This window comes from Homalodisca vitripennis, unplaced genomic scaffold (assembly GCF_021130785.1).
Source record: "Homalodisca vitripennis isolate AUS2020 unplaced genomic scaffold, UT_GWSS_2.1 ScUCBcl_3675;HRSCAF=9349, whole genome shotgun sequence".
Classification (NCBI taxonomy): Eukaryota; Metazoa; Arthropoda; class Insecta; order Hemiptera; family Cicadellidae; genus Homalodisca; species Homalodisca vitripennis.
In genome coordinates, this window is record NW_025779791.1 from 15,461 (window position 1) to 29,437 (window position 13,977).

Sequence of the window (13,977 nt, forward strand, 5' to 3'; positions counted from 1 at the left end):
TTACAAACACAAGGAAGTGATTCATAACATTTTCAGACAACATTATACATACTGTACTTGTACTTTAAAACATAACATAAAACAATTTGAAACTTAAAAATGAATTCTGATATTTTTGAATAAGCATTATTTTGATTTAAAACCACCAGAATAAAACTATATTTTAAAACTTTCAAAAATATACTAGTTAAAATAACGTAAATGAAAGTACTGAAGACTAAAAAGTTACATACTTTACATTCAATGCTCTTTTACTTCAATACCCATTGACTATTAAATAAAAATACTATTAATAGAAGCTAAACTGTATAATATAATATAACAGCAGAGTAAACTGTTACATCCAGGCAGTGTTTTAGAGAGCAATAAACGAGCAAAAGACGAGAAACTTTTCAGTTTCTAGAAACACTTCAGTTTTATATTTATTTAACATTTAAACCATGTTCAAATGGCTTGAACAAATCTGGATGTAGCAGCAGATGTCAATGATCAACACTACCAGCAAACAAAGTGACTACATTTGCCTACATATAATGATACTGTATTAATGAACTTGTTTGGGGCCAGCCCAACATTTGAACTTGTGAGCTTTGTGTGTGACTGAGCTCTACCTCCCCACACTTGAGCAGAAAGAATTAAATTATATTGTTTTGAAAGGTTAATGGGTTTTTGGACATTGGCCGTTGTTAACTAATGAAATCTGTCATCATAAATCTATAAATATTGTACTTTTTAATAAAGGTGATTAGATAATTATGTCGGCCTCACCAAAAAGTGATCTTTATCTCCCGCCAAGAGCTCATATACATTTTTGGGGAGATTTTTAAAATGAACCACGATCAGTTTTCCATAGCCACAAAACATAGGCAAAAGTTCTCAAAATGTTAAAACTTATTAAGTTAATTTTTCTCTGATTTACTTTTAGGTCATTTTATTTTCTTACAGCTTACAAAATGAATTTTCTATTGAAATAAACTAGTTACTACATTTAAATGCTCAGCTAATTTTATATTCAATAATCCTATTCCCAATCGTTTAACAGGAATAGGTGTAAAATAAAAAATATGGGAGGGGATAATTAGTTCATTGGGGGGGGAGGAGAATTGGTATCATAGGGGAGTGGTGTATAAACTGATTCAATCAAAATACTTTGTTTTGGTCTGCCCTAAGATCATTTTCTCTTCTGGTATCCATCATCCTAAATTCTTTTATAATGCACTAAGTTCTCTTTGCAACAGGATAATCTGTAACACTCTTTTCTTGGTTTCATGTTCTTTAATACATTATACTCGTCATAAAAAATTTTTACATTCTAATGCAATAAGTACTAAGTGTATGTTTTTTTTTCAAGTAAAATAAGTATAACAATAGGCATAAAAACAGTTTCCTGATTTATTACATTAACAATATAACAAGTGCAAAACAAACTAACCTATAACTTGCCTTCTGCCAACATATCCAAGATTAAAGGGGCAAAGTATGTTATGATACAGTCAGCTCCTGAAAAAATGCATTCATGGAATAATTACGGTATACGAAATTTAATTATATTTTCTTTAAATCAAATAATTACTTTCAATAAATAAGTGTTGTCTTAAAATTGTAGACCTTAAACTTTAACTCCTTTCCACTTTTTAAATTAAACATAATTATTACAGTGGAATATTAACAAATCTACTTGAATGAGGCTTGTATTAAAATCAGTGAATTTGATTTTTAAATTTTAACCTTGGTAATTTTTAGTTTCTTTATCGTAATGGATTGTAAATTCAGTAGCATAATTTCGAGTCACGCCAATCGTGTTATTGAATTTTGAGTTTAGCTCCAGTTCACCTTCCTTTTTATTGCAGTGTCTGGTATCTGACTAGGCAGCCTTATGAACCTCACTATACATATATAACAAGAAGGCCACCAGAGCTGTGTGGACTCCAGCATTGGCTTCTACATGTGAGAGTACAATAAATTTAAAGAGATCAGTTGTAGGATAGAAAACACAAGATAAGAAGCTGAGAAATTGCACTTAGTCCTAAAAGAACCTTTGCGCTACTTTTGGAGTGACAGGATATTCTAGATGGGTAAGGTTACGGGTAGGGGCCACCCCTGTCAGGGTCCATGAAGGAGGACTTTGGGCATTAATTCCAGTCATGTATTTCCTGGAAGAAGGGGAGGCCAGCTTCAGTCTAAGTAGCCACATGTGGCACACCCTTATGTCTATGCCTTTAATACTTAGGGAGCCCCACCAACTCCAGCAGTCATCCTCCGCAGTGGACTAGACCTATCAATCAACCTTTCACCCCAATATCTTTTGCGGTTGGTGATGTGCCATTTCTAGACATCCCCTTTGGTTGCCCAGTTTTAAATGACACTTCAGTTTTTGCTATGCCCATTGTAGGATCAACTGGAAGGTACAAAACAGCCAGAAGTGAACCTTCCTGTAAAACGTTAACCTTACTTAACAGTCATATTAATTAATTATGACATCTCTAAATAGAAAAATAACATTAATTATACATAACCATAATATTTAACAGATGAAAAAAAAGTGCACAACATGGTTGACGTAACTATTGCCTACTCGTGAGCCGGTTTGAGAATAGCACTCATTCGCTCTACTCAGCTGAGAAATTCTACTCTATTTGAGGGCTTCAAATAACTGTAAGCGGCTGTAATTCTGTGTTTCTGTCTTGTTTCGCCCTTAACCAAAGTACTTACTAAATAACCACTCAACATATCCCATGTGACGTCACTAACCAATGTGACAGTTCTGTCTTTACTCTTATAACGTATCCACGCCAGTTTTTTCAAGATCCACTGCCACTACAATTACATCTACAAAGTCTTTTTGTATACTATAACAAATGCTGATTTATCGATGGTGGATTGAGTAGCTGTCGACAAGCATTTGTAACTATATATTAGGTGGAACTAATTATATAACTGGTTTGATTTCACTGCTTTAGCAATATGGCGTCAATATTGGACGACAAGGAATTATGTATCGTCTGTTGCAAGAAAGTTACTAACAAAGGTGTAGAATGCGATAGCACTTGCAAACGATGGTTCCACCCTGATTGTGTCCAGTTGTCAGCTGCCGAGTACAAGAAAATTGCCGATGGTGTCATCAAGACCTGGACTTGTGACAGAGCAGACTGTACTACCACTAAAATTGATAGGCACTCGCTAGCCCTTGATGAAATACTAAAAAAGATTAGTTCTCTGGCCACTAAAGAAGACGTTAAGGGTATTGCTGATGACATTTCCGCAATACGGCAGGACGTGACCAAGTTATCTGAGACTATCTCAGAACTGGAGCCACGGCTATCTAAAGCTGAAGATGAAATTAAGACGATTAAAAGTAGTATTACTGCACTCGAAACTAAAAACTGTTCACTCAGCCTTGAAGAGGTCTACTCCGAGGTAAATGACCGCTCCCTCCGAAAATCCAACATCATTCTCCACGGAGTTCCCGAAAGTAGCAGTACTTTAACAGACCAAAAAAAAGCTCATGATCGGACCTTAATTGATTGCATCTTTGAGTCAGTCAGCTTCCAAACCTCAAAATATTCATTCTTTCGACTTGGGAAACCATTAAGTGATACACCAAGGCCAATAAAAGTAATTCTGCAAAGTTCTGATATAGCATTAGACTTCTTTAAGAAATTCTCAACAGAAAGTCCTGCTGATCCTCGCATATCCAACGTCACTGTCTCTCGTGACAGAACTCAACAGGAACGCAAACATCTAACTGAACTTCGAAATCAGCTTGAGAAGAGAACTAACGAAGGTGAATCTGGGTTAACTATCAAATTTGTAAAAGGTACTCCTAAAATTGTAAAGAATCCAAAAAAACTATTCACGTGCAGTGGTCAGTCGCGGTTACAAATCTACTACCAAAACGTCAATGGATTAAGATCAAAGCTTCATGAGCTTCGGTTGTCTCTGGCCACCTCCACACACGATGTCCTAATACTGACCGAAACCAATCTAAATTCCCAAATATCATCTACCGAACTTGGCTTCACCAACAAATACGATATTTTCAGAAAAGATCGTTCACTTGACACTAGCTCCAAATCCAGCGGAGGTGGTGTGCTGGTTGCAACTACCAAACAGTTAAGGTCAACCACAATTTACACCTCATCCAATTTGGAAGTTATTTTTGTTAATACTTCTCTTAGCCCACGAAACAATGTTCTACTGGTGGCTGTGTATATTCCCCCCTCATCGCCTCTACAAATCTATTCTGATTTTGCAGCCAATCTTGAAGAAGTCATGCTCTCTCCTACCTTTTCTCAGGTCCATGTGTTTGGTGACTTTAACATCCCTGATGCTGATTGGAATGCCCCATGCTCCGTCAATGTGAACACACCGATGGCCATAATCTCAAATGTCATTACAATGTTTGCACTCACGCAGGTCAACCACGTGCTTAACCATAGAGGAGTTCTACTTGATCTTATTCTTACCTCTTCGCTTGATGTTCACGTTCAACGAGATCAATGTCCCCTCCTCATTGAAGATGCCCACCATCCATCTCTCAATTGCCTTGTCCCTATACCAGCACCTGCTGCGCTGACTTTCAATCTTGCTCCAAATCCTGCTAAGTGTAATCTACGCACACTTCATGACGATCTTTGCACGTTCGACTTTGCCTCCCTGGATGCTATCCATGACATCAATGAGTCCTTCTGGGTGTTAATAGATACAATCAGTAAGTCTGTTCTCAAGCACTCGCCCTTGAAGAAATGGGGATTTTCCAACTTTCCAGCCTGGTTTTCCCGTGATCTAAAGAACTTAATATTTCTGAAGAAAGCTCTCCACAAGGAATATAAGTCCACGCGATGCGAAGTAACATACCAGCGTTTTGCCGTAATAAGAGCTCAATGCAAGGCCCTAGCCAAGGACTGTTTTCACGGCGTATGCAGATCACATCCAAGAAGTTCTCCCGCACAATCCAAAAGTTTTTTGGTCATATGTAAAGAATCTCAATCGCAGTGGCTCTACTCCCACAACCCTTAGATTGGACGGAAATAACGTCAACTTCAGACCAAACTGCAGCTGATCTCTTTGCTGACTTCTTCTCTGCAGCTTTCAACCATGATGATGACGTTGCTGATGATCCCCCGTCCACCCCCTCCATCCTTTGCCTTATTATCATCAATAGTACTCAATGTTCCTGAAGTACGGCAAGCTCTACTTGGTCTGGACGATTCAAAGGGATGTGGACCTGACTTCATACCTTCATCAGCCATTAAGCACATTTGTAACCTCATTGCTTATCCACTCACCAAGCTCTTTAATAGATCATTATTCACTGGAGTCTTTCCTGACGCACTCAAGAAGAGCTTTATTGTTCCTATCCACAAAAAAGGTCCCACAGACGACATAAAAAACTACAGACCTATTGCTATCTTGCCTGTTCTTGCCAAAGTATTTGAGGGGCTAGTTCTCAGTAGAGTTAACTTTGCAGTTTCCCAGATTATCACCCCCCGCCAACACGGATTCCGGCGGGGCAGATCCTCTGCTACCAACCTCATGGTATTCCAATCCGACATCATTGACGCTTTCAACGATCACAAGCAGGTGGATGTCATTGAGCTTGACTTCGCTAAAGCTTTTGACCGCGTTGACCATTGCTTACTTGTAAGGAAACTGGAGGTTTGCGGTTTTGGTGGGGGTTTGCTTCGGTGGTTTGTCCAGTTACTTGTGTGGACGAATCCTCCAGGTTCGCTATAATGGTTCATTGTCCAAGACCTTTATTGCCACGTCCGGAGTGCCCCAGGGTTCCCTACTTGGTCCAGCATTATTTAACATCTTTGTTAACGACATCACCTCTATTATAAAGTGTGGCTGTTTGTTGTTCGCTGATGACCTGAAACTTTATCAGCAGATTGCATCGGTGGATGACCAAGACCTGCTTCAGACCCAAATCAATTACATCGCCGATTGGTGTATAAAGAACAAGATGGCCTTGAACGTGGAAAAATGTGTAACTTTGACTTTCCACCGTTGCAGAGCTCCCATAATACGAGAGTACACCGTAAATGACACCACTCTCAGAAGAACAGCTGAAGTTAAGGACCTTGGGATCACATTTACACAGTCTCTTGCTTGGGATCGCCATGTTGGTGTGGCTTGTTCTAGGGCCCTGCGCAATCTGGGTCTTATCCATCGCCTTGCCAGAACCCTCTCCAACCCTCATTCATTAAGGATTCTTTATTGTACCCTTGTAAGACCCCACCTCGAATACTGTGGAGTCATATGGTCACCTCACCAGGTCTACCTAAAGGACGCTCTGGAGGCGGTCCAGCGTCGTTTTCTCCGCCTTATCGGGACCCGTCTTGGGTACCGGTACCAAGAAGTCCCACTGGATGATGTTGCCGCCCTCATGAAGCTTCCTTCCCTCGAAACTAGACGTATCATGAGTGATATCCTGTTTCTTTGGCGTCTAGTAACGGCTGACATCGATTGCCCTGACCTTCTTCAGAGAATTTCTCTCAGAGTACCAACCTGCGGCACAAGATCGCAAAACCTCTTCGTCACAACATCTGCACGAACCAATTACATGAGGAACAGCTCTATCATTAGAGTACAGAGGCATGGCAATTCAGTTTCTGAAGATCTGGACTTCTTCCACCCCTCAAGCATTTCCAGCTTCCGCTGCCGTCTCCAGAGCCTCTTCAATTAATATGTAATATTTTCACTATTTACTCGTTATGATTGTAATTTGGGTACATTTATTATTTTGTTGTTTAGTTTATTATGTCTAGGTTAAAGTGTTTCTGTTTTTAGGTATTGCATTGTAGAGTTTAATTTATTGTTATTTATTACTATTTATTATTGTTGTTGTTGTTATTCTTGTTATTGTTCTAGTAGTAGTAGTTGTTGTTGTTATGCGCATTATCTATTCAATATTGATTATTGTTGGTTGTTTAGTTACGTATGTAAGTATATACATGTACATGTTGTATTCATTTATTATCTATATATCATGGGTATATCCATCTATATATTATTATTTATATTTATATATTATTATCTATTATTATTATTATTTGGTTATATATATGTGTATGTAAGTATGGATACTGGAGCATTTATTATTTATTATCTGATATTGTTTTAGGCATGTAAACAGTATTGTAATACTATATAGTATTGTTGTGCACCACACTTTGTAAGCACTGTAAAAATGGCAATGCCGTTAAATAAATAAATATTTTGGGCAAACTAATAACATAAACTTATTCATTGAATTTTTAAAAAACGTACAGTTATACATTAAAACATGTTCACGACTTTAACAAAAGCGTTAACAAAAAAAACTAAACTAAACATGTTTGCATGTAAATGACAATGCAACCCCACCCCCAACAATGTCAAATTACTGGGAGAATGGTTTACTAAGAGGAAAAAACCAAGAAAAATCCATCCAGTTACTAAATAATTACATGAGGATAAAATATATTATGTTCAGCTTTCTTAAAAGATGAAAACTTAATATAAAAATATAATAAGGAACAAATAAAAAAATTATATCTATGATGAAATAAAAACTGATATTTAATATTGCAATGTTGTAATTAAAGTAATTTAAAGTAGTCTTTAGTTTTATATATCTATGCGGTATTCCCATTCTTACTTTCCTCCTTGTTTCTGTCCTTTCCCTATTTTTAAAACTATCCTGCTGGCACTATGCATGTTTATTATATTAGAACTTAATTTCCTATGAGTTTGAGTTGGTGATCTTAACTCACCTGCCCTACGAAAAGCCGTTAATGTTTCAGCCACACCGTCCTCCAAACTGAAACTACCTGCTTTGGCTGCATGATACAGCATGGCGTACTCACCAGATACCTGTCAAAATTGCCATTTAATATTTTCTATTAATTATTCTAACCCATTAATATAAGACTTACAAACAGAAATAGGTTTTTTTAATACACTACAATTTTGGTTTCCTGCGTTAAAATATAAGCTTGCAATTTGAATTTTAATGTAACATTTATGAATTAAACATTTCTGTGAGGGGGATGATATTGAACAGCAAAGATCGTTTGTTTAGAACACTTAAGAAAACTTTTATATTGAAAAGAAATGGGATATTGTTGCCTATTTGATGTACATAAGGCAAATAGATTTGTACAGTCATCTTGAAATCACTTCATTTCAATCCTTAAAGATATAAAAGTTGTATCAAATATTTTAAAATAATTTTTAATTTACGTTTTAGTCAACAATTTGAAGAATTGATATGAATTTCTTTGAAGAATAAAGGCATTATAAACTTTTACCATATTTTTTTTATAAAAAAGGATGATACATTTGCTTTCTGCGATAAGTGTATCATACTGTGTGCGGTGTTGGGTTTGAGGTTAACTTCTAGCATAACATCTTTGTTGATGAATTTGCCTTTGGTTAAGTCATAATCATGGTGCTTCATTTCTTAACTTCCTTAACTTGAAGTTCAGGACACTGGAAGAGAGCGAATACTAGCTCTTGAAATGTTTTGATTCACTTTTTGTAATCCATAATAATGGAAAATGTTCATAATCCTGTAATCCTTTCAAATGATCAACAATATACAACAAGTTGAGTGTGTCAGATGTATTACAGTGCAGTCTTAGTTCTACATTCAATGTCACTCAGTATACCAGCAGTGGAGGTGTTAAAGAAGGATATTCTGTTGGTTCAAACTAATTACTAATTTTAAGACTATTATAAACTACTATTTTATCTTGATATTCATCAATCTAAATTACTTGTACATAGAGGCAGATCTCTTCCTTAGCATTAAGCTGTTGTGCCCATTGGTCACAAACGTTTTCTTTCAAATAGAATAAGGGGAAAAGTCTTTACAGTACAAGATTAACAATACTGGTTCAGAGCTGGCCTCCCCTTTTTCTGGGGAGCCATGACTTTGAGATTAGTGCCCTAATTCTTCCTCATGGATCTCGATAGGAGGCGGCCCCTACCCCCCTAACCTTACTTATCCTGAAATATCCTGTCACTCTGGAAGCAGCGCTAAGGTTCGTATAGGACTAAGTGCAATTCAAAAGCTTCTTGTCCTAAGTGAACAAAAAAAATAAAATGGCAAAAACTTAACTCAGAATGATCATGTGGATTCGGTAGTTCCTAACACATCTGTTGCACTGTTTGCTTTAAGTGGCTAAACTTTGCAGTCAGGATTCACTAAAGGACTCGTATATGGCATAAAAATTTACAGATCTACTAGTATTAAAAATCTTAGGAAAATTTTTGTTTATACAAAAAGAAGTAATAAGGACAACGTTAAATTTAAAATGGAAAAAAAACAGTAAAACCATATTGTTTCAGCCCTAGAATAATGAATATTTTTATTTCTAATAGCTTGTCTGAAAATTGTGTGACACAGTATATTTATCTCTATTTACATTTTAACCAATCTGATGACTTCTTATTTTGATCCTCACCAAAATTAGGATGATCAATGATTTCAATGAAATCGAATTCATGTATCGATTTCATGAAAGACTAGGTTTTTTTCTTACACAATGAAAATTGGATCAACTCCTGAACTATTACAACTACAGTCAAATCTTGTTAGTAAGAACCTTGATAAAACCAATTCCTTGTTAGGAGAAATTATTTTCAGATCCCCTTGAAACTTTCGTAACACTCAATGCTAAAAACACCTCTATACAAAATAGTAATAAGATGAAAACCTCCATAAGGTGGATTTTTTGTGATTGGGTTAAGACTGATTAACTGTACAACGAATAATCTTAGCACAGAACCTCTACAAGATGAACACAATCTCTTTAGTACATAATTTTCAAAACAAACAATGACACAAACGCGTGTCATCTCAACATGAAATCGCAGCTGATGCACCCCCACCCATCCTGCTTCAGGACTGGAGCAAATATAGTGAAGTACTGGGGGGCCAAGAAAATGGAGTTTGAAGAATTTGTTGACTTCAATGATGATATAGCAGTATGTGAAGATCTAACGGATGAATATATCCTGGCTTCTGTTCAACCCTCAAATCCTTAAGAAGAAGATGATGAGGATGCACAGGCGGAGTGATCAACCTGGACCGTCAAAGAAAGATACAAGAGAAGCTATTGATGTACTAAAGTGCTTTTTGTGGAGAAAAATGTTTTAAATGAAAGTTTAGTGAATAATTTTGTATAATTAGATTCCACAAATTATTGTGGAGTTAGATTCCACTTTGGATATAGCAACCATTTATACAGGTGAACAATTGATAACTTTTTCAAGTTAAAAATATCTTCGTTTTATAGAAGTTATCTCAGAGCGAGGAGATTTTGAATTTGTTCAAATTTGTCTATAAAGGAGTTGATTGAGGAGTCTGATAAAGAATTGGTTCTGTATATCAATCTTCTACAAACAAAATTGTTTCTTCAATTTTTTTGGTCTGGTCTTAAGTTCAGTGGTGAACTCTAGGACTATCTCTAATTCTCCAGCCAGCTCTTTGGCATCAATAATAAGACGAATAACAGCAGTATTAAACCTCGATAAAAATAAACCTCTTTATTAAGAATTTCAATAAGACGAATGTTTTCCGTAGCACTTGAAATTTTTCTTATCGAGGTTCGACTGTACAATCATCAGCTCTTTCAATAATAAAATAGGTATAGTTTCCATTTCTTTTAAATAAGTGATATTATTAATTTACACATTCTTCTGCAAAAGAATTTCTTTTAAATGCCATGTGAAAGTGATTGGCACTTACCTGATATACAAACAGAGGTATATTCGGGTACGCTTGCTTGGTCTGACGGAGGATGTCCAGGTATGCAATACCAGGTTTCACCATGAGCAAGTCACACCCCTCGTCCACATCCCTTGACTAACAACTCGATTTTAGTACATTTTAGTGGTCTTAAGACAAATGAACAAAAAATTATTTCTATCTACTACTCATAGAGAATTCTCTCTCCGGCTAGGTCGGATTTTGTGACAACTAAAAAAGGAATTAATCATTCTCATGAGATCTATGGTAATCAATATTTCCAAAACCATTTGAGATAAAACAAAATTGTTATCTATAAAATATTTTGGTAATGTTATAAGAATTTCAGAGTATATTTTGTTTTTTTTCTCTAGGTTCATAAATAATGGATCTGTGAATTTTTAAGTTGGAACGGCCGCCTTATTGAAACTAAGTAGTTTCCAAGCTGGCCAATGAACTTATAAGATCGATTTTTGTACCAAGTTTCAATTTGTTTAGGACAGTTATAGTTTCCACAAGCCATGTTATATAGCATAGTGCTACCATGAGGACAATATTGTAATTGGCTGATTTTGTACTCACCAGATAAACCTATTAGCCCCTTATATTTATGAACCTGACATTCTTGAATGGATTTAGTTCAATGTGGCAAAATTCAAGAGTCTGTAAATATAGGTGGACAAATTATTTTGTATATATTTTCATTATGTATTAAATTGATCACTTAAATAATGTGGAAATAAAAAATTCAAAACTTAATAACCTAGAAGAGTATTCTGTCATGTTAATAAAAGTCTAGTTATTTTGATCAGGTTAGATACTAGTGAGTTAATATAACATTTTGCAGGAGGAGCGCTGAATACTTTGATTTGGTAATAGAAATCACTATTAAAATAATGAGTATGGGGATTAAATCATTATTATTGTAGATATATAAAAAACTTGAGAAATACAAAAATATATTTTTCTGGCCCTTTGTTTGGCAAAATCTCTTACATTCATATCCAAGTCCATAGAATTTAAAGTTTTGTTTTCTATTGCTAGTGTTGCCGAATCACTCAGTTGTTCCAGTGAGTTAGTCATAATTCTTGAGTTGATAATTCTTAATCAACTTGAATTTTTTTAAACTTTTTCTCCATTGGCAACTAACTGAAACAGGGATAGTAAGAAAAATTTGGAAGCTGATAAATGTGTTAGAAAATGTGTCAATATATGAATCTACAGTTAGGTAAAACAATGTATGTTCGGTTGTGCTCTTCCATTAACTCGTCTCCATCCGTTGGAGGAATTTAGCTGTGCTCGTGCAGCCCTAATACTACCCTTTCAAAAAAAACGAACGCTATCTGTGTGGCGGGTTGCGTTTACGTGCTAGCCGCTGAGATGAAGGCGCAAGAATCTCTTAACGACTTTAAACTCACGATTTCGATTTGCCGATTATTATTCACACATATGTTATTTTCAAAAACACGTTAAACAACAATATAACAACTGAAAAACAAGGATAAGTCCTATTATTGTTATTATTTGGTATTCTCTTATTATTTAATTTACAATCACTTCAATAATATTTAATGCTTAGAATATAATTTTCTAATAACAAATGTTACTTACAATGATTGTTTTTTCATTGGAGTTCTTCAATTCCACTCAAGTTGTCCTCCTCTTCTGGGTCACTGTCACTGCTGTCTGTATCCGAACCAACTGATATAATAAGGGATTCTATAATATTGTCAATCTGGGGTTTTGCGGCTGCATAGTCCCCTTCGATTTTCTCTACGTGCTTGCACTTTACTGACCACTCTTCTGCGCCTATACTTGATATCTTGTCTTCGCATAGAGCTTTAGCTTGATACATAGTGAAAGATGTATTTCTCATAACCACATGATGTTGACTTCGGCCCAAATTAACTCAATGGGATTGAAGTCTGGGTGGTAGGGCGGAAGTCGTAAGATGTCATGACTCTGTAGTTGAACAGTTTCGTCCAAGGCGTACCGGACATGCCTTGGTTTATATAGCTGCACAAGTTTGTAGAGTTCAGGATAAAAGGATATCGTCGCAGAATGGTATTCCGTTTTTTGAAAGCCACACCTTTATATCTTGCTTCCTACTTTTTGAAGTAGGAGCTTTATCAATTTGTATGTTATGGTAGGGCGCGTTATCGAATACTAGTACTGAATTTGGTTCTAAATTCGGTAACACTTTTTCCTTTATCCACTTCATAAAAATGTCCCCATTCACATTGTCGTGGTAGTCCCCACTATGGTTGCTTGCTTTCCAACATGTAAAAGCATTGGGCAAGAACCCTTTCTCTCCATCCCCATGGATAATTATTAGTCTCTCGCCCTTGGAAATCGGCACGTGTAACCCTTCATTTGAGCCATTAGACCAAGTTTGGTTAGATACGTGAGACGATAGTATATAAGATTCGTCTAAATAAATTATGGGGCGTCCTTGCTCCCTGTAATTTTTCAACGCTCTCAAGTATGTTATCCTCTTTTCTCGGATTTCTGGCTTTTCAATTAAGAATTTCCTATTGTTTGCCGTCCTTCTCCAAGTAAATTCCAGGTCCTTTAATACCCACCTAAAACTTTTCTCACAACCCTGGAAATATATTTTGTCCCTTAGCGCCTCCCTCAAAAGTTTTGCAGTCGGTATTCGATGTTCTTCAACATGGAAATTGTCAACTATTCTACGTCGTTGACGGTTTTTGTTTGGTGTAGTAAAACTTGCCTCACCTAAATGTTACTAACCTTCAACTTGTTAAGTTAACTGTTTATTTTAGTCACAACTCGCTCTGACACTCCAGTTGCTGCAGCAGTTCTTTGGCGAGCCTTTGACAACGGAATTTTAACAGTTTTGATGGTCTGCCTCTTCCTTCATAAATGTATAAACATTACTCACAATTTTGCGAGCCTGACTATGAATAGGCTTTTGACTTTAACTCAACAGACATTATCGGTAAAAAGCGAAGCACAAGCTACACTCAGCACTGTCACAAAACAGACTGATTGTGGCGAGTGCGATGAGTTATTTGGGCCAATACGATTCCTGAAAGGAGGGTTTTAACCACGAGTCAAAGGAAATGTTTTTGGGACGCAGCGCATAATGCTACCCCGCCACCCCCTCCCGCCCATCACCACACACTCCAGGTCACGCGCACAGCTAAAGTCCTCGAACTGTATGTCACACTCTTTCTGATGAGTTAGAACTGTTTCGAGAGATTTACAACAAACTCTAA

At 36.4% G+C, this 13,977-nt stretch overlaps 1 protein-coding gene across 1 annotated transcript in view; it reads right to left on the reverse strand.

The window, feature by feature from the left end:
- Positions 1 to 1,368: 1,368 nt before the first annotated feature.
- LOC124372632 (delta-aminolevulinic acid dehydratase-like) overlaps positions 1,369 to 13,977 on the reverse strand; it is a 31,143-nt gene continuing 18,534 nt past the window's right edge. The window contains exons 6-8 of the mRNA XM_046831034.1: positions 10,739 to 10,855; positions 7,758 to 7,857; positions 1,369 to 1,500 (exon numbers count right to left, since the gene is read on the reverse strand). Coding sequence (XP_046686990.1) covers positions 1,433 to 1,500; positions 7,758 to 7,857; positions 10,739 to 10,855 — 285 coding nt within the window. The 3' untranslated portion in view covers positions 1,369 to 1,432. The remainder of the gene's footprint in view (positions 1,501 to 7,757; positions 7,858 to 10,738; positions 10,856 to 13,977) is intronic.